Genomic DNA, 25,292 nt, shown 5'->3' on the forward strand with positions numbered 1-25,292 from the left:
GCTATTGCTCGAATGCCAAATATTTTACCAGTAGAATTAAATTATTAAATTGAAGACACACAAAAAGACAGATTAGGAAGTAAGAGGAATAGGGAAGAATGAGAAAAATAGATGGTTCTAGGGGCATAATGAGCTTCTCATTTTATTGTCTCCGTCTAGATCATCCTTTGGGCAAGAACCAGTTTTGAAGCGCTTAAAGAAGATAACTCCAGTTTCGCTTCAGTCATCAATCATGTGTGATTCCGTGTAGGCAAAAGACAATCTCAATATTCATTTGACTAACTAGGGCTTTGAGGGTGTCGATTCTTCTGTCATAAGACAGTTGACTCACAGGAAATAAAACAAGCTTCATACAGATAAGCTAAAGCTAGAAATGACTAGTGATCCAGGATACAAGAACTAAGAGAAGAAGGAGTTTATAAGTGAGAAAGCAAATCTGGGCTGGCTGGAAAGCAGAGGGTCTAATTATTTGGAGCAAAATCCACCAATTCAACAGTTTGTGAAAGCAACCTAGATCAGACAACTTCGTGGGAAAGAGTAGTTCTAAGAGGATCAGTGTTTGAAGGGAAAAAGGGCATACTTCTCAGAATATTTGGGATCTCCAGGGAGAGCAGTTCAAATGAAAGCTCAGCAGGGTGGCTGCTAGCTCAAAGTAGAAAGCTTCAGAGCCCTAGGCATACAGGAAGTTTCAGAACAGAAGAGTAGTTTACACTACTCAAATTAAATTAAAAAGAACCTCTTCCGGGAAGCACTGTAGCCTAGGCAAGATGAGAATATGATGCACCTTCCCTTCTGTTTAAGCTCTCCTTGGCAGTTCTTACTTGCTCTGCATTCCAAATTGCCAAAGTTGAGGGCCATAGATTAGTCTTGACTTTGTGATTTTGGGTTTGTTATGGAGTCTTAGTATCTTAATCTGGAAATGGGGATGATAATTATGTTTATTCTCACTTAGTGCTTGTGTGGATCCAATTAAATAAAATGTGTGAAAAAATGTATTAAATTCCTAACAATGTATGAGTAATATACTTCTCAATTTCATCTATATTAGCTCAAACAACTTGCAAAGTAGGAGTTATTATTTGCAATTCACAGATAAGGAATCAGAGTTTCAGGGACAGAAAGGGATTAACCCAAGATAATAATTAGAATAATACCATTGGGGAATCACTTATACATCTAGCAGTATTCTTAGTGCTTTAGGGATGCTGTCTGATTTAGTTTGCAAAATGACCCAGGAATGATGAATTTTTCAGGATTTTTGAGGCAGTGTCAGGATCCAAAGGCTCTCTCAGGCCGGCAGCCCAAATACCAGCCTGGCCCTGATCTTCCCTCACGGGCACATGTTGTAAGCTAAAATTTAAGCTCAAATCTCCTTATGTCAGTCTGTTTCTATTATTTCAGTTCCTGTTGTTATTTGTATATGTCTGTTCTTAAGAACATTTCCGCAAGAAGACTGGTTGCTTCTTTGATGCTGTCATGACATAGGAATCTTCAGGTTACATTGCAATAATTTTGGCTCCCCAATTCTACACAGGTATGCAGTCAACAGATATGCAGTCTAATTACAGAACTCAACTTGTTCACCTCAGCCTATAAGCTGATTCTTCTTGTCAATTTTTCTCTAAAAGAACCCCAAGGCCAAAAGACTCTTTCTCTAAAATATAATATATTCATTTGCAAACAATGGAATTTTAAAGGTAAAATAATTATGTTCATTTGAAATTTTAAAATGGATTACTTTTTACAAATAGTTGCGTTGGCAATAATTATGAGACATTTCAAGGGAATATATAAATATATTGATTTATTTTATGAATAAGTGTGTGAGGATAAAGCAATGGAATTCATGCATATCAGCCCATAGATATTTATTGAATGTCCAAATGTGCCCAATATGATTCTAGGTGACAGTTTCACAGCATTGAACAAGAAAATAAATTCCCCATTTTATGATGCTTATAGTCTAGTATGACAAGAAATTTTTTAAAAAAACAATGAGAATTCTAAACAGTGTAATAAACTTGAGAGTGTTAGGGACTGGTAGATCAGGCAAATGTTCTCTGATGAGGTGGCATTTGAGCTGTGACCTAAAACATACCAAGGAACCAGCTAAGGGGGGACAATAAGTATGAAGACCCAAACATCTGACCTATTTGAGAAGCAGAAAGAAGCCCCATGGGTTGATAGAGAGTGAGCTAGAAAATTAACGCAAGGTAAGGTGAGAATGGCCTGTTCCTTAAGACCAATTTTGATTTTACTCTAAGTAAAATTGAAGCCATTGGAAGATCTTAACTAGGGGAGTAAAGAAATTACATTTCCATTTTTAGAAGGCTGGCTGTTCCATCAGGAAGAGACTGAGCAGCGACAAGAATAGAAACAGACTCACGAGGACTTGCCTGCTGGTGCAGGTGAGAGTTCACAATGGCTTGGAATTGAAGGACAGTGGTGGGGATGGAAAGAGGTGGTGAAATTCAGAATATATTTTCAACCTAGAACTTACAGGACTTGATGGATTTAATGTGAGGTTAGAGAAAAAGAAGAATCAAGAAGGCATTATGGTTTCGGGATTTGAGTAACTAAGTGGATGGTGGTGTGTTTCATGGAGATAGATATCATGGGGGAATAAAATATTTGGGGGGACAAAAGTAAAGATTTAAAAACTCAGGTTTTAGCCATCTTAAAATTTTTAAGATACCTCCTAAACAAGCGAGTGGTGTTATCTGGTAGCCAGTTGAATATGGAAGTAGAAAGCTCTGTGGAAAAGTAAGAGCAAGAGTTACAAATTTTGAAAACAAAGGCTTATAAACATTACCTAAAGCTGTGGGCCTTGGAATTGCTTAGAGGGAAAAGTAATTTGCATTGGGATAAAACTGACATTCTAAATTTGAGCAAATTTTGACCTGGGAATACCCATATGCTCAAACTGACTTCTGCCACTTTATCACTGTGGGTAACAGCTGAGAATAATCTCTTTGTCACTGGTAGAGGTGATGGAGGAGTAAGGGACAGAAAACTTAAGCTTTGGGCTTTCTTCTACCAGAAATGTCACTGCAGGCAAGTCACTTAACCACTCAAAGATTTAGTTTCTTCCACTACAAAACAGGAATAACATTGCCTTTGCCAACTACAAAAGCTCAAATAAGAAGCATTTGAGGCCGGGCATGGTGGCTCACGCTTGTAATCCCAGCACTTTGGGAGGCCGAGGCGGGCGGATCACGAGGTCAGGAGATCGAGACCACGTAAAACCCCGTCTCTACTAAAAATACAAAAAAATTAGCCGGGCGTGGTGGCGGGCGCCTGTAGTCCCAGCTACTCGGAGAGGCTGAGGCAGGAGAATTGCTTGAACCCTGGAGGCGGAGCTTGCAGTGAGCCGAGATTGCGCCACTGCACTCCAGCCTGGGCGACAGAGCGAGACTCCGTCTCAAAAAAAAAAAAAAAAAAAAGAAGCATTTGGGGGAAAGACTGTTTTGTACAACAGAAATGTAAGAGAACTTATCTTTAATCTTGCATTGCACTCCATTAGGTCTCTTCATGTCCCCATGGCATGGTCCCCAAGTGACTTAGGATACATTTGGATGCCGTCTGCTCGAGAAGACTGACTCACAAATTTCAACCACACGGACAGCAACATCAGGGGACCTCTCTCTCTCCCAACCCTGGTGGCTTTTGATTTTACAGAAAGCAAAAGCATCTGATAAACAAAGCCCTGAGGTAGTCCTGATTCCTCAATTACCCCTAAGTAGCAACAGATGCTGCACAGAGGGACCTGCTTCAGTGACCAATGCTCTCAGTAATTAGACAATGGAGGGAGAAAGTAATTAGGCAAACTGCACAGAAATAGAAATAAACTCTATGGGATAAGTTGGTCATGGATGAAAGATAAATCAAAAAAAGGTATAAAGGAAACATCTAGGAAAAAATAACTAATAAATAATTTGCTTAATCCATGTTGAATAATCAATTTAAGCCTGTGAAGTTAAACCTGATTAAAGACATCCGTTAATTAAAAAGTTCCTATCATGTATCACTTAGAAAGAAACATGACAAGAAGAATAGATGTATTTTATGTCAACACAGTTCAGTTAAATGATATACTCCTGGCAAGGAGAAGTGGGAGAGAAAAGTTTGAGGTCTTATATACTTCTCATTTATTAATTGATGTATCATATCTCATGTCTGCAGGGTGCACCAAATGAGAATTTAAACCAGTGTCACTAAGAACAGGCTGCAATCCAACTGCAGAACATGCTAAATCTTGGTCATCAGAAAACCACTGCCCACCCGACGGATTTGTAAAGAAGCTCTAATTGGTTCATTTTCTCTTCTTTCAATTAAATAACTATATCAGAAGTGCAAAAACCTCATGTAGGCCTTAGATAACCTTTTATTGCTGTTCTTTTTCCCATTCCTGTACTTTTAATCATAGACCACAAAAGACATGGCCTTTGGAATTAAATCCAGATTGCTCCACATTCTAGATATAGGCCTTCACACAAGTGAATGAACTTGTCTGTGAAACATAGGTAATGGGAAGCAACTGTTGAGCCTGTAATAGGAACAAAGGAGAAAATGTCAAAAGTGTTTAACGCCTTGTGCTTAGAAGGTGTTCAGCAAGTGATGGCAATTACTATGCACAAAAGTGCAGTGGCTAGACTCCCTGCTCAAGGAAGTTTTGAGTGTGATAAAGTGTTTTATTCAAGGAAATATTAATCATATGTTAACCAACCACTTACACTAACTCATTTAATCATCACAAGAACTTTATAAGGCAAATAATAATATTTTCCAGATAGGAAATAGAGATTCAGAAACATTGGGCTATTTTTCTAAGGCCTTATAGCTATAGAGTAGAAAAGATTGGATTCAAACACTAGCAAGTTGGCATCATACTCCTAGTTCTTAGTTGGAAGCTATATTGCCTCCCTACTTAGGCTCAGTTTCAGCCTGGAATGCAAATCCACTTCTATTTGTTGTCTTTATTTTTGTTGTTGAGTTGTTGGTGAACGCTTGTTCTGAAAAATAGCTCCTCAAAAGTACTGCTAGTTATCCGATGCTCTCAAAATTGACATAGCTCAAAGAAAGGCTCAATGGGAAAATTATTGTCTATATAAGTAGGCAATTAGAGGCACAGCCTGCCTAAAAAATCCTCCCTGTCCAGCTCAGCATGGCCTGAGCCTCCTCTGAGTTTCATCTAGCACAGCCCCAGAGGCAGTAAGACTCAATACTTCATGATACCTACATATAATTTGGTGGCAATAAAGATGTTTAAAGACTTGTGTTCATTTAGAATTTTAAAATGAGTCTCTGATATACATGCAACAATTATAGAACATTGCAAGAGAATTTTTAGAGCTTTAATTTATTTTACAGTGGAATTATAAGCAATAAAGAGAGAAATGTAAATGAGCATTAAATGTATCACCTTGGAAAATGAGCTCTAGGATTTCATGTATTTTTCTATTTCTTTTTTCTGAATTCTCTCATGTTCCTCCTAAACCAACTGAAATCCTGCTCATTCTTTAAGACTTGGCCCAAATGCCTCTTCCTCTGAGATGCTGTTTTTGATGCCATTGTTATAATGAATTATACTTGCTCAGCGCTTCCATAGTTTTTGGTTTATGCCTTTATTTTGCCTTTACCACAATCTGCCTGACATTATTAAAGTTGTTTATCCTCATCACCTCCTGAAAACTCCTAGGAAGTACGAATCAGTGAGGAGGGGGATATTGCCTGATGGTTAAAAGCAGGAGCCTCCGAATCAGACAAAACTCAGCTTAGATCCTGACTCCATCATTCAACTGCTGTAAGATCTTTAGAACGTAGACGTTTGAGAATCTGGGATTCTTAATCTGTCCAGTAATGATAATATGGGAGAGATATTATAGTATGAACTCAGACTCCTGGGTTCAAATCTTAGGCTCACTACTTTACCGGTTTATATCTAAGTTTTCTTACATAGAAATCAGGGATGATAAAAGAGCAATTACTCATAATGAAATGATAAGAAGTAATTAATATATGTAAATTATTTAGAACAGCATATGGCAAACAAGTAAGCAATCAATAAATGTTAGTTACTTTTAATATTATTATCCTGCAAAGTTGTGGTGAGAAATACATGACATGCTGTTTGTAAAGTTAAGCCCATAATAGATGCTGAAAAAATGGTAGTTGTTGCTGTGTCCTCCTAGGGCTTTGAACAATGACTTGTCATTAGAAGGTGCCCAGAAAATGGTAGTTCAGGGAAATGCAATGTTTAATAAGGGATGTGTTATACTATAAGAAGCAAGAAGGTTAGGTGTGGTGGCTCATGCCTGTACTCCCAGCACTTTGGAAGGCTGAGGTGGTAGATTCACTGGAGCCCAAGAGTTCAAGAACAACCTGGGTAACATAGTGAGAACCCCCTCTCTACAAAAAATAAAAATGAAAAAACTAGCCAGGCATGGTCATGTGCACCTGTGGTCCTAGCTACTTGGGAGGCTGCTGGTGGAAGGATTGCTTCAGCCCAGGAGTTGCAGGCTGCAGTGAGCTATGATTATGCCACTGTGCTCTAGTCTGGGTGACCGAGTGAAACCCTATCTAAAAACAAACAAACAAACAAACAAAAAACAAAAAACAGAATCAAGAAAATGGATGGCAATCAACTTATAATGAGGCAGCAAAATATAAAGTAAGGCAAGCACAGGCCTTGTTTAATTCTTAGCAGTTGCTTCTCTTATTGCATCCTATGTGGTGAAGTAAGAGTTTTATCAATAGAATAAATGCAAAAATATACCTCTGTGCTTGGTATTCTCTTCAGCTTGCATGCCATGTAGAAGACAAAAATATTAAAGAAGATATACTAAAACCCTCCATTCTCTCACTGGAGTTTTAAAAAAGTCAGAGCTTTATAATCATTTATAGAACACAGACCAGCAAGAGAGTAGGATTGTGAACATAGAAGATAATTCATAAGTTGGGCCTCTTATGATTTTTCCTTTTAGAAAAACATATAAAACAATGCCTGATTAATAGCAATTCATAAAGTATGAATGGACCTGACATTCAGGTTAATGAAGGCCCTTGCAAGTTGTAAATGCTGTGTCTGTAAAGCGATGAGACATTTTCTTGTGCAGATTGTCAGGTGGGGCACATTTCTATACATTTTTCAATACTGAGCACAGAAAACTGATCACATGATTTTATCTTTTTTTTCCCCTAAATGGGCTACTAAAATACAGTACCTGCATATATAAAATCCAAAATCAGTTCACATTATTTAATACATGACCTAACAGACAAAGTATTTAGAATCAGCCCTCTCCTGGACAAAGCCTTAACCAACAAAGAGGATAAGCACTCCTTATTTATAGCCACTATGATATTTGAATTAACCTACCTAAGGACCTCTTGTCATTGTACCAGGACATATTGTTGCGAAAAAACTGAATTTTAATCATTAAACTCTAGGACGGTACACATCATTTACCTGGTACAGATGTGTACTGAATTGCATATCCACATGACACTTTTTACAATCATCCACTTCCATAGAAAAAAAAAAAACAGACCTTTTACATGTGGTGGCTTACAGAGTGAATATGAAGCTAATTTCCTATTAAAAAAAAAAAACCTTTATGTATTTTTTATGTACTTAACCACTCTTCCCAAAGGATCAGGATGTAGATTAATCAAGAATCCTACTCGAGGAGAATACTGTTTTCATTTTCCTTCTAGAAATACAAGATGGCGGGCCTTTCTATATGTAGCTTGTGTAATAAATAATTATTTATTGCGTGTCTTTTTTGTATGTTCTGAATTTGGAGCTTTCATCTTGTTCCAAACACCAACCATCTGCTCATACAGCTCTCCTACTCTAGAATGTAATTTCCCCTTTCCTCTAATTATTCTAATCCTGTTTCCTTTCTTCAAAAATTGGCTTTAGTCTACTCCTTAGTTAGCCTCAGTGACTACTCTTTCTCATAAAATTTTTATGCAATCCCTAATATTCTTAGATTCCCTAGGAAATAGTTTAGCTGTTAACTGTTTTTTTAATGATTTCAAGAGTAGTAGTTTAATTTCTCTAATTCTATTTAATTAAAGGCAAAAAGTAGAATTTTACTTAAGATATGCCACTTTTCTTGTTCAGTGCATTCAGGTTATTTATTAAAAACAACAACAACACTTGATTATGAAATTTACATGTGTACATTGCAAAGACCTTACAAGATATAGAAGAGCATAACAAAGGAAATAAAAATTCTACCAACTGGTGAGAACCATGATTGAAGATATACACACCTTCCAATCTTGTTATCTTGCACACACAGACACAGATAGTTAAATAAAGGCCATATTGTGCATATTATCCTGCTTTTAAAACGTTCACATTCTTTTGTGTGATGAAATATCCTTCTGATAAATGATTTTTAATGACTGATTAATATCCTATCTTATGAATGTATGTTTCACTCTAAAAATTAAATAATAACTTATATTCATCAACTCTGAGTTGAGGATGAAATACAGTGGCTTTTACTTTCTTTCATCCCTCCTGAATTTGACATAGAAGAAAAGGCAGGGAATGAGATGGTGAAACAGGAAAAAGAGGGTTAAATATGTCTAAAAATGTATGATGGATGGCCACATTCTAGATATAATTGTGATGTGTTTCTACATTACCTATTATTTATTTCTGTGATAACTTTTGCTATATTAATATAAAATTATACCAGCTAATGTAGATTTACCCATTTTAGAGAAAACCAAGAAATAAAGGCTCTGTTAAATAATTTGAATCACAGGTTACTCCTATTTTATGTGCTAGTGAAACCTATGGTGACGGAGTCAGCACATTTTAAATTTAAGAGGAAAAAATTTTTCAAAGAAAATTATTCTATACATAATACATGGATTCTTAAAATAAAACAGCTCCACAAAAGGCAAAAGATCTAACAATTGGTTGGCTTCAAATCCCATGTCTCTCCATCCTTTACTCACTAAATGTTCAGCAGCATCCAATCACCAGGCCTGATCCCATTATTCAGATAGCTGCAGCTTAGGTAAGGGTGAAAGTGAGGGGACAATACAAGAAGTATGAGAATGAGATCTCACTAGCTCAGCATCCTGCAATTGTCCTACTCTGATCTTGGGATTCCAATAGCCCAGCAAATGGTCCTCCACTATCTTGCCATTTTCACTGTGGCTTTTTTTTTTTTTTACCTCGAAACCAGAACAACGTATAACTTGGTTTCATTCCTGGTCAAATCACTAACCTAATTTACTACCCTTCGATCCCAGTATTCCCATTATAACCTACTATGTGTCATTTCAATGTCTAGTATAGCTTGTCCCCTCCTACTTGGAAAGTCACCCAATTCTTAGGCTCAATATGGACAGTATCCAAATTAGTATCCATACCCTGCATAAGCACATAGAGGTCTTCTTTGAAAACTATATCTAAAGCAGTCTCTATTTTGCCCAAGTCAAGTTCCTCTCCCCCAGATATGTTCTATCCAGTGGCCTAGTCTTTCTGTCTACATAGAACTTAACACTATCTGAATGATTTTATATACAGGCTTTCTATGCCTCTCCCAATATAATTTAGATGAATAAATGATCTGTGCTTATTAATGCTTTCACTCTAGCTTCCAAGCCCCCATTCCTATCATAATCAACCCCAAAGCTTGTTGACATGTACAAAACGTATATTTTATTTTACTCCATATCTGGTCATTTGGCTTGCATTGAGTATTATCCATCAAGGAATTAATTTCAAGAACATTACTTCAGAGCGTCAAGGAAAGAACACAAGGAACATATATGCAAACATATGCATGCCATTCTTTCCTATGTATTTAATAGGTATTAGTATCTATTGTTTTGGATTTATAGTATATGTGGTGTACATACAAAAATATGAAGACATATTCTCATAAGCATTCTATTGACTCTAGACATAATAAGTGAAGGTGAATAATTATCAGGAGAAAAACCTTAAAGTAGTTCATAGAAATGTATTTTATATACTTGTCAAGATTAGTCTTCTTTACACATTTCCCACAATTGCTTCCATAAAGAAATGTTCTCAGTTTTTAAGAAATGATCCCTCTTCGTAAATGTCAGCTTTATTGAAATCAAAACAATTTTATTAAACCATAAACAAACTCAGTGTTCTCTTAGGTTTTTAATTATTTCTTTCTTTGTGAAAATAAAAAGAGTATTGATACACTCAAAGAAACAAAACATGAAGAAACAGAGTTGCAGTTGTAGGGGTGAATTATTTAATTTAAATGCAGTCAACCATTAGAAATACAGTTATCAATGGACAAGAGATACTCAGTTTTTCAGTACATGCTTATCTAGTGCTCAAGACACTTTTAGCCAATTAGCTTGCTCAATTGACTAAGTACCTCCTACCTTACTTATTTGAATAAGTAAGGAACTTCGGCAGAGGAATTCAATAAGCAGAAGAACTTCAGCAAGACATAATTATCATATAGCAGCACACAAACAAAGCAGACACAAATCCTTGATGGAAAATAACTTATACAAAGCAATATGGCACCTAGCAAATTAATCGGTGTGGCTGTTTTCCTAATTTAAAAAGCAAGGCCATTGAAATTCCTAAATAATTTGAATACTTTGGTCAAGAGTAGAGAATCAAATATCAAAGATTTAGTTAAAATTAGATGAAAAAGCCCTCTTCCTTACTGAATTTCTTTTTCCTAGAATTTGTTCTTGTTTTACTTCTGATTAAATAAATATGCACACCCTTAAACATGATAAAAATATTTAAGAAGCTATTATTCTTTCATTGGGAAATGAATAGAAGTTACTCATACAATAATAGGTGACGTCGGAGGATTTGTGGAATTAAAAAAATCTCAAAGAAAAAAATGACAAAAATGGACAGTAAAGCATCCAAGGGTTTATCTGTAATACCCTTGAAAGAGTAGTTTTTAAAAAATTCTTCAAGAAATGGTGTAGTTGAAGATCTTAAAGGGCTAAGGAACCTAACAGTTTGGGGACTGTGTCTTCTAGGATCAACAACACAGTTCCATGATGACTTGAAATAGTATTTTTTTAGTAAACTTGTGTTCACTCATCAAGCATTTCTTGCCATTTGACAAGATAAAATTATCTGTTGTTCTTTCTTAGTATATTTTAAAAATAAATATAAAAAAGAAATTGAAATTTTTTATATTGGAAGAACATTATTATGAATAAATTCTTGCAGCTGCTAATCTCTTAATTCTTGATTCAAAACCGGAAATATAAGTGATGATGGTGTTGTTACTGAAATTTACTTAGCTTTCTAAACAAACAGCATAGTTAGGTCTTTGAACAAGATAGATTCTCTTAATTGCACTAGAAGACAGGTATTTGGTTCAGGTATGCCATTTCTTGAAGGCTGGCCACCACATTTGCCTGACAATTGCCACCCTAATTGCTTCTGCTCCTTCAGATTCCCTCTTTCTCCAGCAGGCAAACAAGAAAGCTTTATTTGTGCTTGGAAATAAATCAAATCACTCTAATGAAACTTCATTTTTCAGAAGTACTGTCAAAAAGGTAAAAAGTGAGTTTCTTCTCTTAAAAATGAAGACGGATGGATGAAAGGTCAATTTGTACGAGTGAAGAGTGCCTAGCCTTTCTTTTGCTCTTCAGCTCCATTTCCCAAAACACATTCTTTTTATATCTGATACAATCTGAAAACTCTCTAGAGAGAGAGGGAGAAAAAAAAATAGCCCAATTTTTGATACTATATAATTTTTTTGAGTTTTTCACATTTCTGCCTGTTTCTGAATATCTGGAAAAATTTAAAAATCTTTAATATTTAATTTATAGCACATTTTTAGCCATATTTGTAAAAAAGGATGTTCAAAAAATGAATTACATACCATTATGGTCTCAATAAGTCATATTTTAAAATAAAATATTTTTAGCAAAAAATGTAAATTTAAAACATAATAAAAATGCATGTTCCTAAAATACTTAGAAATTCCAACCACTAAAACCCAGTATAGAGTATGTATATATCTCAATTTGCTCCCAAAACTTTAGAAAATATATATATTAATATGTAAAGATTTTGATATTATAATACTATATGTAGTCTCTGTATATGAAATTCAATATGTGCATGTATTAGTCTATAAAACTTAGTTTAAAATAAAATGTAAAAATGCTACTGTCTTTCTGAAATATTTCGGAACCATGACAGGAAAAAAAAAAAAGTCCAGTCTATATAGTTTATATGAACCACATTTTTACCTTAAGTACCTCTTTGTAGCTAATTTCCTAATGGTATTTTTGCAGTCATACTTAATTCATATATAAAGTAGTTTCCACTCATTAGTTAAGTAGTGGACTGGTCTCAGAATGCACACTTTTAATTCATCCTTGGACGAAGTTACCAACTTTTACATGGGACAATATTTAGAGTTGCTTAAACAAGTCAAAGCTTGATTGAAAGTTAAATTCTCAAATGTCACTGGCATTTTCACAAAAATCAATATGGAAGAGTCAGAGAATGTTCTTGAATACGAGAGAAATGGGCAAGAATCCTGGAAATGCCATAAAGAACACAAAGAGAAATTATAGGTGGCCAGTCTCCAGCCCAGGCATAGAAAATTAGACAAACAGAGTTGCAGGAATGCTGGTTAGCAACAAAATGCAGTCACTATGTTAGAATGAGTGCTGGGCATGGAATGTACGATCGATCAGTAGACCTGGTTGAGAGGCAAAACTATCACCACTGAACCCTGTATCCTTGGGCAGCAAGTTAATTCTCATAAATTTGGAGAAGATAACAACTACCTTATAGAACAATTTTAAAAATAGCACAATGTTCATAAAAATTTGTCAAATATGTATTGATGTAAGCAATCTACCTACACTTTGCAAACTACTACACAAATTCTTATATTTATTGATATAAACAAGATGGAATTTCTTACCAAGGATGAATTCCAACTGCGGTTCATTTGGAGTCTTCTGGATACCTATAAATAATAGGTGCAAATTCAGATTTTTAAAAAATTGATTTATCAAGAATATGTCAATATATATTACTATGCTTAATCGTGACCAGAATGAATAAATACAATATTTGGCAGAATGAATAAACTTGGTTTATCAGGGTTATAAATAATCAGTTCTCAGGGCAGGGCATAACATTTGCTGCAGAACTAGATGTGACTTAAGATTTGATTGGTCATTTTATCTGTATGGTTATAAAGAAACCAAGAAATGTTTTTGTAAGCCATGACAAACATAAAACATATTTTACAACTGTGTTTATCTCTTTTGGATGCAATGTAGACGGAAGTGGATCCCTCATAAAGAACCCCCTTACCAAAATACTCTCTTAAATGGATTTTTTTCCAAGCCACTCTAACCTGCTGTAAACAGTAAATCAATAACAAAAGAGATATCTTCAGCTAGGTTATGACGGACATTGTAGTGCTGGTTATTCTGCTAATTTATTAATAGCTCAAAGCAATATTTTGTAAAATGTTTCCATTCCTTTGGTCAGCAATGTTTAAAAAATATAACAAGATGGCTAAATAATTTAAGATGAACTAGGAGGGAAAGTGAGTCTGGGGACAAAGGTACAGAAATGGAACCATCTAATGGCTAGAAGGTAGAGTGATCAGATTATGGGAAGTGATATGGGTAGATGCCTAAAGACCACACACAGTGTAAGAGCTTTCTAAACAAGAGTAGATGACTGGATGTATGAACGGGACGCCATTTGTTACAACTCAAGGGTGGCCAAAGAAGCAAAACTAACATGTATGGAAAAGTAAACTGTTTGGCAATAAATGAAAGAATATTATCCAAATCCTTTCCTTGCTTATTTTTGCTGGTGCATTCATCAGATACTATTTAAATTTACTGGCATTTGGTCACTAATATATTTTAAGAATCATCTTTTTGTATAAAAATTAACTGCTTTTTATTCACATTTATTATTTATTTTTGCACAGTAACTGTATATTTTTTTTCTCCTGCTGACATTTAGCAATTGCTTTGGTTAACAATTTTAGATTTTTCAAGAGAGGTTAAAGTGAAAATCATTAGGTAGGTTTTTGTGAACTTGAAATGTCTGGGTATTTTTAAAAGGTTATTAACAATTAACTCTGCTTTAAACATTGACAACCAGATTTCTCAAAAATGCATCCAACCAATACAATTTTCTAAAGATTAGCTTTATAATATAAATTAAAAGAGAAGGTTAGGCATATATTTGCCAGTGTTAAATAACTGGACTATAGGAATCTTCTGAAAAGAAAAGAAAAAGGCATAATTCATGCTAAACAATAAAACCCAAACCCTAGAATTTTAAATATAAAAGAAAACATACAATTCTTCCAATGATTTTAATTACTTGAGTAACACAAAACCAATTTTAATGTTCACATACAAACTTGGCCAAATCTCCACTGGCTCTATATTTGTGGCCTAGTGCTCTCTGGTATGGCAGTGACAGTCTAAATTTCTAGTGTAACCATTTTTTTCTTAATGCTTTTAACTTAACTACCGTTTGGGTTTAAAGAGAGAATTTCTACAGTATAAAAAATATTCCCATATAAGATTATATAAATACCAGTAGAAGTTATTCTTAGAAAGTATTAGTGTCTAGAAGGTATACTTAAAAAGTATTTATTAGGCTCTTAATATATATTCAAGAGCTTTGATCTTGTTATTCAATATTTAACGATTTCATGGACTATCTATCTTACCCAAGATAAAAAATGAGAGGCATATCATACACTCACGCCACCAAGGTAAATAGTGCAAAGGAAAAATATTTTGGTAATTTCATGCCATTTGTTAGAACCGAAGTTCCTATGAATCTATGAATGCATATATGTATGTGTATGTTTCATCGACCCAATTTGCATCTTTAGATGCAAAAACAGGGAGGGATACACACATACTTACTTGTGAACTGACGGTCCCCGGGATCATTGGCCTGGGCTGTAGGAAGAAAGTGCTGCCCTTCTTCTGATGCCCCTTCCTCTTTAATTTCCATGATCAACCTTCACAGTTTTAAAATTTTCCAAATTTTCTTGTCCAAATGTCACTTCTAGTGATTTCTGGTTTAATGTAGATGTATCTTCACACTAAAGATCTGATATCCCACTCTGAAATTCTGTACCTAGGAAATATCAAAAGTTATAACTTCAGTCATATTGGAGTTCAGTATAAAGCTAAAAATTAAAGGTAGGTAGAGACTGCAACTACATTCAAATAAAATTTCTTCCTGCCTACTCCACTCATACTTTCAGAACCATTCCACACAGTTAATGCATCATAAAGTCTAGGTTTAATAGGTATTCTCAAAGCAATTATTACATAGTCATATGAAAGATTTCTAAAACATGAAAGGTATATTATTTCTCTTCTAATTCATTCTGTAAGACAGTGGATAGCTATAGGCGCTGCTAACTTAGTATAAAACCTAATTTAGCAGCAAGAGCATGTAGCATCTTGTCAAGACATTACCATGTTTTGGCAAGGTGAATATTACTATCGTTCTTTCCATTAGAATTGCCCTTTATGCTCATCTCTCCATCCACCCTTCTTAGAACATTATTACTGACCAATAAAAAATAATTTGGCATGACATTCTTCTTCCAAGATGAGCCAACAGGTTGTACAGGAGAGTTTCCAACCTCATTATTATCCATGGAGTCTTTTGCTACTCTACTTGACAAGGGTGTAATTGTTTAATGATCATGGTATATGCTGAAAAGAATGAATCATTCTTCTAAAAAGCTAAAGCTCAAGGGGAAATTAAAGCAATAGAAAATTGATGAAAATTAGCATGGGGAAAGAAAGACTCTCCAAGAATTTAATACCCTGTCATACCGACAGCCTCAAATACTTACAAATTCATTTTGATATTTAACATGATATATATGACCAAGAATAAATTTTTTAAAAAATCAATGTCGTTTTAAATCAAGTTACCAGCTGAATTAAAATGTATAAAAATATTTAAATGTCTGCCCAGTGCCATTTAATGAGATAGCAGTAATTGAGTTTGGTTTAGAATATTAATAAGGTCTCAAACTTCACAAACCAACAGCCTCACTCTTTGCAGTTCTTGGTAAAGTGGCTTCATTTATAATTCAGCTCTAGTTTTAAAAAAATCTGGCAAATTAAATTCAAAAATCTTCTTGAATTTTTAGAAAATAGTATAATAAAATTATGGATAAATACATATTGGCTTCTAAGGATACAATCAAGAATATTTCTGGGTAGAAGGCTATTGCACCATCAATTAGACCAAATCCATCAATTTGAAAATTATGTTTTGAATTAATAATAAAGCTTGAACAACGATCATGCTTCCTAATTTTTTTTTTACCATTAAATTTAGAAGTCTTTTCTGATAAGAACACACACATTCATAGCACCACGTTCTCCCAAAGACCTATGACAAATGCTAATAGTGAGATATCACCACTATCACCACTGATACATGACCCAGAGAGTAATGCAGCAGACTGCAAGGCATGTGTGACTTGGACATGAGGTCTATATAATTTGTTAACTTCACTATATTTCTTGACCAAAGACTACGCCCACAATCCTGATCAGTCATCTTCAAATGTGAAAAGGAGGCAGTATGGTGAATCCTAGCAAAATAACACCTCAGCACACTATCGGTGAATAATTAATGAAATAAATATCTAACTCTGTTTATCGGTATATGCACACTTGTATTATTTGAGGATGGGTGGAGAAGACTGACGTAAGATGTCTACAAAGGCTCACTAATGTGGTCCCATTTTAAGCATACTACCCATGCAAAACTAATTCTCTAAGTGAAAATAAATTCAGTTTTAGAGAGAATGAAGTTAAATATACAAAACAAGAATTATGAGATAACCTCTTGACATTCTGTTTATTTTCACTGAGGACAAACTGAAGATTTGGTACTTGTTATCCAAGCACACACTTCAGAAGGAATTAGTCACAAAGCTCAAGAAAGTAACTGCATTTTTAGCTGTTAAATAGAGCATTTACCTATGGTTATGATAACATACAACAGTTTATTTTCTGTGCATACTTGCAAAATTTTTTCCACAATAATAGATTGTGGTTGTTGTATACCACAAGCATATTTAAAAGAGATCGCTTTTAAGCATATTTCTACTCAGGTCAGTTCTCACATCTTTTACCTTACCCAGAAGAGGTACAAGCTGAATGGTCATCATACTCAGAAAATACTCTTGGTTCTCTCACCCTCCCCCAGGGAAAAAAGATGATTGGTAGTTATAGTTCAGTTATATTTAATTGAACAATATTTCTCACTGACCACTACAATAACAGATATTTGTTAATATTTTGTACACTCACATTATAAAGGGCAATCTGACAGACACATAAAATCATACAAGAAGGTTATTATTAATTAGGAAGACAAGACTAACAACAGACACGGAAAAATTGGAGACATTACATAATGAAGGGGCAAATGTGATGTGATCAGCATTAGTACAGTGCTGTTCACTCACTAGTGATAGGTAAATCAAATAGCATCTTTGTGTCAAGATAGTGTTCTGGTGGCAGATTGCAGGTACAGGAGATTGGTGTTAAGGAGAATGCCCTTAGTTGTTATGGTTTCTTTTTCATTGTGTATTTCAGGGACAGTGTCATCTACCAGAGTTCTCATCAAATTTGAGATTTTTTTAAAAAAGGAAATGGAGATTAAAAGAAATAAGATAAAGGGATTAAAATAAAAAGTACAGAAGACGAAAGGAGCAAAAAGAGGTGTCAGATTTCTTAGTGATTACATGTAAAAAATTGTAATGAGCGCAATCACTTTGCAAATATTAAATAATGCAACTTATTTACAATAGTCTTTACCTCACAATCATCTACAGAGACTGAGACATGATATTTTTTAGTCCAGAGTAAAAAATGGCAAAACGAGTTTGAGGAAACAAGATGTGCTAAACCCTTTACCTCTCATTTAGTGAACTACGGTGATGTACCTGGATGGTCAAATTCCAAAATTTTTACATAATGAGCTGAAGACACTCCTGAAATCCATGAAGTTGGAATCAGTGGCAAAGACAGGTGAGGGAGACCGAGTCAGGGTTCAGGGAGTGGTGCTCCTCTCTAGGACTTTAAATCCCAGAAGGGAAGAGAACTCACTGGTGGATGGCAAGTGGATGTCCTGTCTCCATTGCAAATATAGGAGGAGTTCTTTCAGGTTGTCCCTGTGGAAACATTGAACTTTCTACTGGGAGTGGAAGAGAGCCCATCAAGTAGATGGGCAGAGGGACAGGGCCTCAGTTTAAACCCAGTGTTTCCCTCTGCTCCTCTCACTCATGGATGAGCCTGAGAAAAGACTACTGGCTCTCAAAGTGTGGATAAAAAGGAAGCCGAGCTGAGACCTAGCACATGTCTCTGATAAAAGGGATACGGTAACCCTGCAGCAGAGGTTATAGTGTTGGCTTTCTAGGCCAAGAAGCAGATAGAGGATATGGCCAAAACTCAGTAGGTTTTCCCTGCCATCTAGAGACGAGATGAGGCCTAGTTAGTCAGAAAGCATGAGAGAGGACAATCTATGTAGCAAGGGTATCCGATCTTTTGGCTTCTCTGGGCCACATTGGAAGAAAAAGAATTGTCTTGGGCCACACATAAAATGCACTACCAGATAGCTGATAAACTAGGAAAAAAAATCACCAAAAAAAAGCATAATGTTTTAAGAAAGTTTACAAATTTGTGTTGGGCCACATTCAAAGCAATCCTGGGGCCGCAGGTTGGACGAGCTTAGGCTACAGGTTACTCCAGCCAGATGGGGGAGCAGTGACTGGGCCAGGATTGCTGTGTCTCAATGGACGAAAGCAAGTATCCACCCAGTAACAGCATGAGACCAATGAGTTCCATTTGTCCCATGCCACATGGTCATGTGAGACCCTTTTTCTCACACAAGTGGCACTATCTTAGGAAAAGGAGCAGGGAAAAGGGGAGTTAGCATAAAGATACTTAAACACAAGTGTTTTCAACAGTAGTGGATAGAAAGTTAAAAACTTTTATTTATTTATTTAGTTTTGTTTTGTTTTGTGCTGTCACTTAGTGAGTGCTTATCATGACCAAAATATGAAGGAAAAAAAAGTCCTTTCAATAAGAGTGAAACTTGCCATTCCTACCACAAATTTAATTTTTTCTAGTTAAAATCATTTTTAATGAAATGTTTAAAAAATCCCTACATAGTTATCCCTTTAAGATAAAAAAAAGTACAGGAATTTATTTGGGGGGGGACGGGGCCAAGAGAGCCAACTAGAAGCAGTGGTCATCAGAGGCTTTCATCTAAGAGAAGCAAAAGAGCATACAAATCCTGCACCAGCAACCGAGGTATCCAGTTCTGTCATCAGGACTGGTAGATGGCTGGCATGACCCAGAGAGTAAAAGGAAAAGCAGTGTGGTGTGGCTGCCCACTTGAGAGCTATACAGGGCAGGGGAGCCCCCATACCCAGACAAGGGAGGCAGGAAGGAAGTGTGCTATCCAGCCTGGGGAACCTTGCTTTTTCCAAGGAACTGTGCAACCCATAGATCAGAAGATCCCACTCATGAACCCATGTCTCTGGGGCCTAGGGTCCCAACCACGGAGCCATGCAGATTCTCAACAGCCACTTGGCTGGAATCCACCTAAGTCAGCCAAGTTTCTGGGGGGAGGAGCAGCTTCATCACTGCTGCTGTTGCTTGCTGTCTAAGCCTTATGAGCTCCTTGGGGGAGGGACAGAAGGCAACATTGCAGCTGCTAGCTACTTAATACACTAAGCTCCCAGTGGGGAAGGGTGGCAGCCATCACTAAAGCTCCAGGCCACACTTTTCCCCTGCTGAAGCCAGGGAGGCTGGAGGACTGGGTCCCAAGAGGTATTCCCCACAGCCCAGCACACCGGCTGTGGCAGACTACAGCCAGATTGCCTCTTCAAGCCAGACACTGACCCATCCCTCCTCACTGGGCTAGGCCTCCCTACAGGAACTCCAACAACTCCAGCCAGGGGCTCAGGGACAGAACTCTGATCTCCCTGGGCCTGAGCCCCTAGAGAAAGGGGTGGCAATATTCTCTGTGAACCAGCAGACTGAGTCTTTCCTCCTGCTAGCTCTGTAGAATCCAGGCAGCCCAGAAGAGCAGGTTTCCCTCCAGCACAGCACACCCCCTCCACCACAGGTCAGCGAAAGTGCTTTGTTAAATGGGTCCTGCTTCCCATGCCACCCAACTGGGTGAGACCCCCCACAAGGGTCATCAGACACTCTATACAGGAGCATTCCTACTAGCATCAGATCGGTGCCTCTTGAGGTCAGAGATCCCAGAGGAAGGAGCAGGCACCCATCTTTTCTGTTCTCCAGCCTCCTCGAGTGACGTCTCCAGGTGCAGGAGCAAACCAGATGAATAGGGCCTGAGTGAACCTCCAGCAAACCACAGCAGCCCTACAGAAGAGGCACCTGACTAGTGAAAAACAAATAAAGCAACAACAGCATCAACAAAAATGTCCCCACAAAAACCTCATCCAAGGCTCAGCAGCCTCAAAGATTGAAACTAGACAAACTCATGAAGAAGAGAAAGAATCAATTAAAAAAAAAAAAAAGATGAAAACCCCAAAGGCCAGAGTGCCTCTTCTCCTCCAAATGATAGCAACACCTCTCCAACAAGGACACAGAACTGGATGCAGGATGAAGTGGATAAATTGACAGAAGTAGGCTTCAGAAGGTGGGTAACAACAAATTTTGCTGAGGTAAAGAAGAATGTTCTAACCCAAGGCAAAGAAGCTAAGAATCATGATAAAATGTTACAGGAGCTGCTAACTAGAATAAACAGTTTAAAGAGGAACATAAATGACCTGGAGCTGAAAAACACAGCACAAGAATTTTGTGAAGCATACACAAGTATCCATAGCCACATAAATCAAGCAGAAGAAATAATTTCAGAGATGGAAGACTCTCTTGCTAAAATAAGGTAGGCAGACGAGACTAGAGAAAAAAGAATGAAAAGGAACCAACACAACCTTCGAGAAATATGGAACAAAATCTTCAAGAAATATGAGACTACATAAAAAGACTGAACCTACAACTGATTGGAGTACTTGAAAGAGACAAGGAGAGTGGAACCAAGTTGAAAACTTCCCCAACCTAGCAAGACAGGCCAACATTCAAATTCAAGAAATACAAAGAACCCCACTAAGATACTCCATTAGAAGATCAGCCCCAAGACACATAATCACCATATTCTCCAAGGTCGACATGAAGGAAAAAATATTAAGGGCAGCCAGAAAGAAAGGCCAGGTCACCTGCAAAAGGAAGCCCACCAGACTAACAGCAGATCTCTCAGAAGAAACCCTACAAGCCAGAAGAGACTGGGGGGCAATATTCAACATTCTTAAAGAAAAGAATTTTCAACCCAGAATTTCATATCTGGCCAAACTAAGCTTCATAAGCTTAGTTTAATGATAAAGGGGATATCACCACTGATCCCACAGAAATACAAACTACCATCAGAAAATACTATAAACACCTCTATGCAAATAAACTAGAAAATCTGGAAGAAACGGATAAATTTCTGGACACATACACCCTCCCAAGACTAAACTAGGAAGAAGTCGAATCGCTGAATAGATCAATAACAAGTTCCGACATTGAGGCAGTAATGAATAGCCTAGCAACCAAAAAAAGCCCAGGATCAGATGGATTCACAGCTGAATTCTACCAGAGGTACAAAGAGGAGCTGGTACCATACCTTCTGTAGCTATTTTAAACAACTGAAAAAAGAAGGATCTCTTTAAGGAGAACCATAAACCACTGCTCAAGAAAATACAAGGGGACAGAAACAAATGGAAAAACATTCCATGCTCATGGATAGGAAGAATCAGTATCAGTATTGTGAAAAAGGCCATATTGTGCAAAGTAATTTGTAGATTCAATGCTATTCCCATCAAACTACCATTGACATTCTTCACAGAATTAGAAAAAAAACTACTTTAAAATTCATATGGAATCAAAAAAGAGCCTGTATAACAAATACAATCCTAAGCAAAAGAACATAGCTACAGGCATCATGTTACCTGACTTCAAACTATACTACAAGGCTATAGTAACCAAAACAGCATGGTACTGTTACCAAAACCAACAAATATACCAATGGAATATAAGAGAGACCTCAGAAATAAGACCACACATCTACAAACATCTGATCTTTGACTACCCTGACAAAAACAAGCAATGGAGAAAAGATTCCCTATTTAATAAATGGTGCTGGAAAAACTGGCTAGCCATATGCAGAAAACTGAAAGTGGACCCCTTCCTTACACTTTATACAAAAATTAACTCAAGATGGTTTAAAGAGTTAAATGTAAAACCAAAAACCATAAGAATCCTAGAAGAAAACCTAGGAAATACCACTCAGGACATAGGCATGGGCAAAGATTTTATGATGAAATTGCCAAAACAATTGCAACGAAAGCAAAATTGACAAATAAAATCTAATTAAAGAGCTTCTGCACAGCAAAACAACAACAAAACTATAATCAGAGAGCATAGGCAACCTACAGAATGGGAGAAAATTTTTGCAATCTACCCATCTGACAAAGGCCTAATTTTCAGAATTTACAAGGAACTTAGACAAATTTACAAGAAATAAACAAATAACCCCATCAACACATTAAATGCCTTCTATATGTAAAGATGTTTGGCAGCCTAAAACAATTATTTATAAATTTCTTGTGAATAAATCACAGACATAAAATCTATAGAGGAGTTAAACATTTAGGGAATGTATACTGTGGGACCATGGGGTGCACCACTCAGATATGCCATCAAGACACCTGCTGTGAGAAATATGGGTGTCTGAGCCTCGAGCCTCCATGTCTGCAGAGTACTCCAAGGTCCTCAGGGAGGCCTCCTAGATCGCTCCCAGTGCCTACACATGGCAGAAGTATTATAGTTAGGCCATTTCTGCCTGATGTGGCATTTTGCTAACAAGCAATCTTTGTTCTGGGGCTCCCCATCAGCTTGGCCAAGACTTTCTTAAAACTGTACAATAGTCTGAGGCTCTTCCTGTGGTAATTCTCCCCCTTCCGTCTCTGTGCAGAAGTGTCATACAGGTGTATTACATTCTGAAGATTTTCCCACCCTGCTCTCTCACCTTTATCCTTCTCAAGTGTCCTCCCAATAAATCTTTTGCATGTCTCATTTCATCTTGGCATCTGTTTTTGAAAGACCCAAACTGACACAAACACTTAGTAAACACTACTATGGGAATATGTTCCCTCTTTCATGGATTCTTTCACATTTTATTAATTCATGTATCTATCTATATGTGTGTGTATTTATTTGGGCTGATTCTTGACAGAACAGAAATTCTGAGATATGAACAAAAGAATGCACAAACTCAAGAGTTTAATCAATTTTTCCTCCTATGAAGCAGCATACAAGTAAGAAAGAAACTCTCTAATGTTGGTATTCCCTATTGGCTTCTAGCCAAAATTTAAAACTCTCTGAGCCAATTATGGAGTTGAGTTGATGACAACCTATGATATCAAATATGCAGAAGAAACAGGTCACATTACACCCAATGGCTTTCTACATTCCATTCTATCATCCTCAAATGCATTCCTAATTGACATACCTTCAAATTCTATGGGCCAGGTTTAAGTGCCACCTCATCCATGCTGGCTTCTCTTTCTTCATCTGAAAGCAATACCGTGTTCTCCTGAGTTCGCCTAGTAACTTATCTCACATAATTTATTACTGTTTATTTTCTACTTTATATATATACATTTTTTCCTCTGCTTTTTAATAAAATAACTCTGTTAGAATGTAAATTTGTTTCTCTTCTTTATTTCCCCATAGCAACAAGATTGATTCCAATAAACACTAGATAAATCTATTCATCCATTTATTGTATAAACAAACATTTATTAAGAAGTCACCATGTGCAAGGCACTGAGCGCACAGAGATAAATACCTTAGGATCGGCCTTTAAAAGAATTCAGTCTTAGTAGGAGGAAATCAAGTGAATAGTTACAGTGGAATGTGATAACTGCCATGAAAGGGATATTATCAGAGTATAGGGCAGAAGGAAAGAGCACCAAATAAGGGCTCAAATAAATCCAGGATGACTGCATGGAAGAGGCTCCAGGAAGTGAACTACGCGAAGGGGAGAGTCCCGGCAATTCCAGGCCAATGGAGCAGTAGGAATGAAAGATGTGGGAAAATAAGAATACGACGAGTCAGAGAACTGCAAATAGTTCAGTTTGGCTAAATCCAAGATGTTGGTTTTCCTAATGTTTTTTATCCTGTCAATGAAATTTTTTCATATGAAATATAACGGCTTATATGTAAAACAGATAAAAGCAGAGCTGCTCTGTTTGGGGTGGGCTGGGAAATACAAGCCCTATTAACCCCCTGCCCATTATTCGCTCCTTGCCCTCGCTTTTTCTCTCCTTGCCCTCGCTTTTTCTCTCATAGAGCTTTAAAAATACATTCGTAGAACTCAATTTGAAAACTTTGAGTCCCCTTCTTTTTTAAAATAAATACATTTTATTGTGTATATTTAAGATATGCACATGATGTTATTAGATACACATATATGACAAAATAGTTACCATGGTGGAACAAATTAACATATTCATCATCTTATACATTTACCTATTTTGGCCCCTGTGGCAAGAGCAGCTATAATCTACTCATTTAGCAAAAACGCTGAATAAAATACTATTATTAACCATGGTCCTCATGTTGTCCATTAGATTTGTGTGTGTATGGTGGTGGTTATTCCTTATCTGAAATGAGAATTGCTTCCAGAGAAAAACTAGCAAGATAAGCGGAGATCAGAGAAAAAGCTTGAAGGCCAGGCTAGAGAGAATAAGCTTAATTATGAGAGCAGAAAGAAGCCACATTAGATATATTCAAGCAAGAGAGTGACATGATCATACATGAATTTTAGAAAGTCCACTAGAGTGTCAAAGTAAAGACTGTACTGAAAGGTGGTAGCTTGATAAGAAAAGCAACCTATTTAGAGGTTAATATTCAAGGAAAATAAAATAATAATGAGGGTTAAGCCAAGACAGAAGTATATGATTAGAGAACAGAATCTGGATTCTAACTTATTAAATAGAATTACCTGATGTTGGTGATAGAATTAGATGTGATATCAGAGTTGAATTCATGCAAAAGAGAAAGATCATGATACCTAGTAAATTACAAGCCACTAACCTATCAGGAGAGAATAAAAGAAAAGGAATTTTAGTCAAGGATGGTTAATTTAGTTTTACTCATGTTGTTTC

General features: G+C 36.5%; 1 protein-coding gene across 4 annotated transcripts in view; it reads right to left on the bottom strand.

Annotated features, from left to right (window-relative positions):
• Window positions 1–25,292, bottom strand: part of INPP4B (inositol polyphosphate-4-phosphatase type II B) — an 834,063-nt gene that overhangs the window by 390,906 nt on the left and 417,865 nt on the right. For all 4 annotated transcript variants that reach the window (XM_032147659.2, XM_032147632.2, XM_032147654.2 and 1 more), the window contains exons 4-5: window positions 14,929–15,145; window positions 12,939–12,983 (exon numbers count right to left, since the gene is read on the bottom strand). In XM_032147659.2, coding sequence (XP_032003550.1) covers window positions 12,939–12,983; window positions 14,929–15,019 — 136 coding nt within the window. In that variant the 5' untranslated portion in view covers window positions 15,020–15,145. The remainder of the gene's footprint in view (window positions 1–12,938; window positions 12,984–14,928; window positions 15,146–25,292) is intronic.

This window comes from Hylobates moloch, unplaced genomic scaffold, assembly GCF_009828535.3.
Source record: "Hylobates moloch isolate HMO894 unplaced genomic scaffold, HMol_V3 SCAFFOLD_3, whole genome shotgun sequence".
Classification (NCBI taxonomy): Eukaryota; Metazoa; Chordata; class Mammalia; order Primates; family Hylobatidae; genus Hylobates; species Hylobates moloch.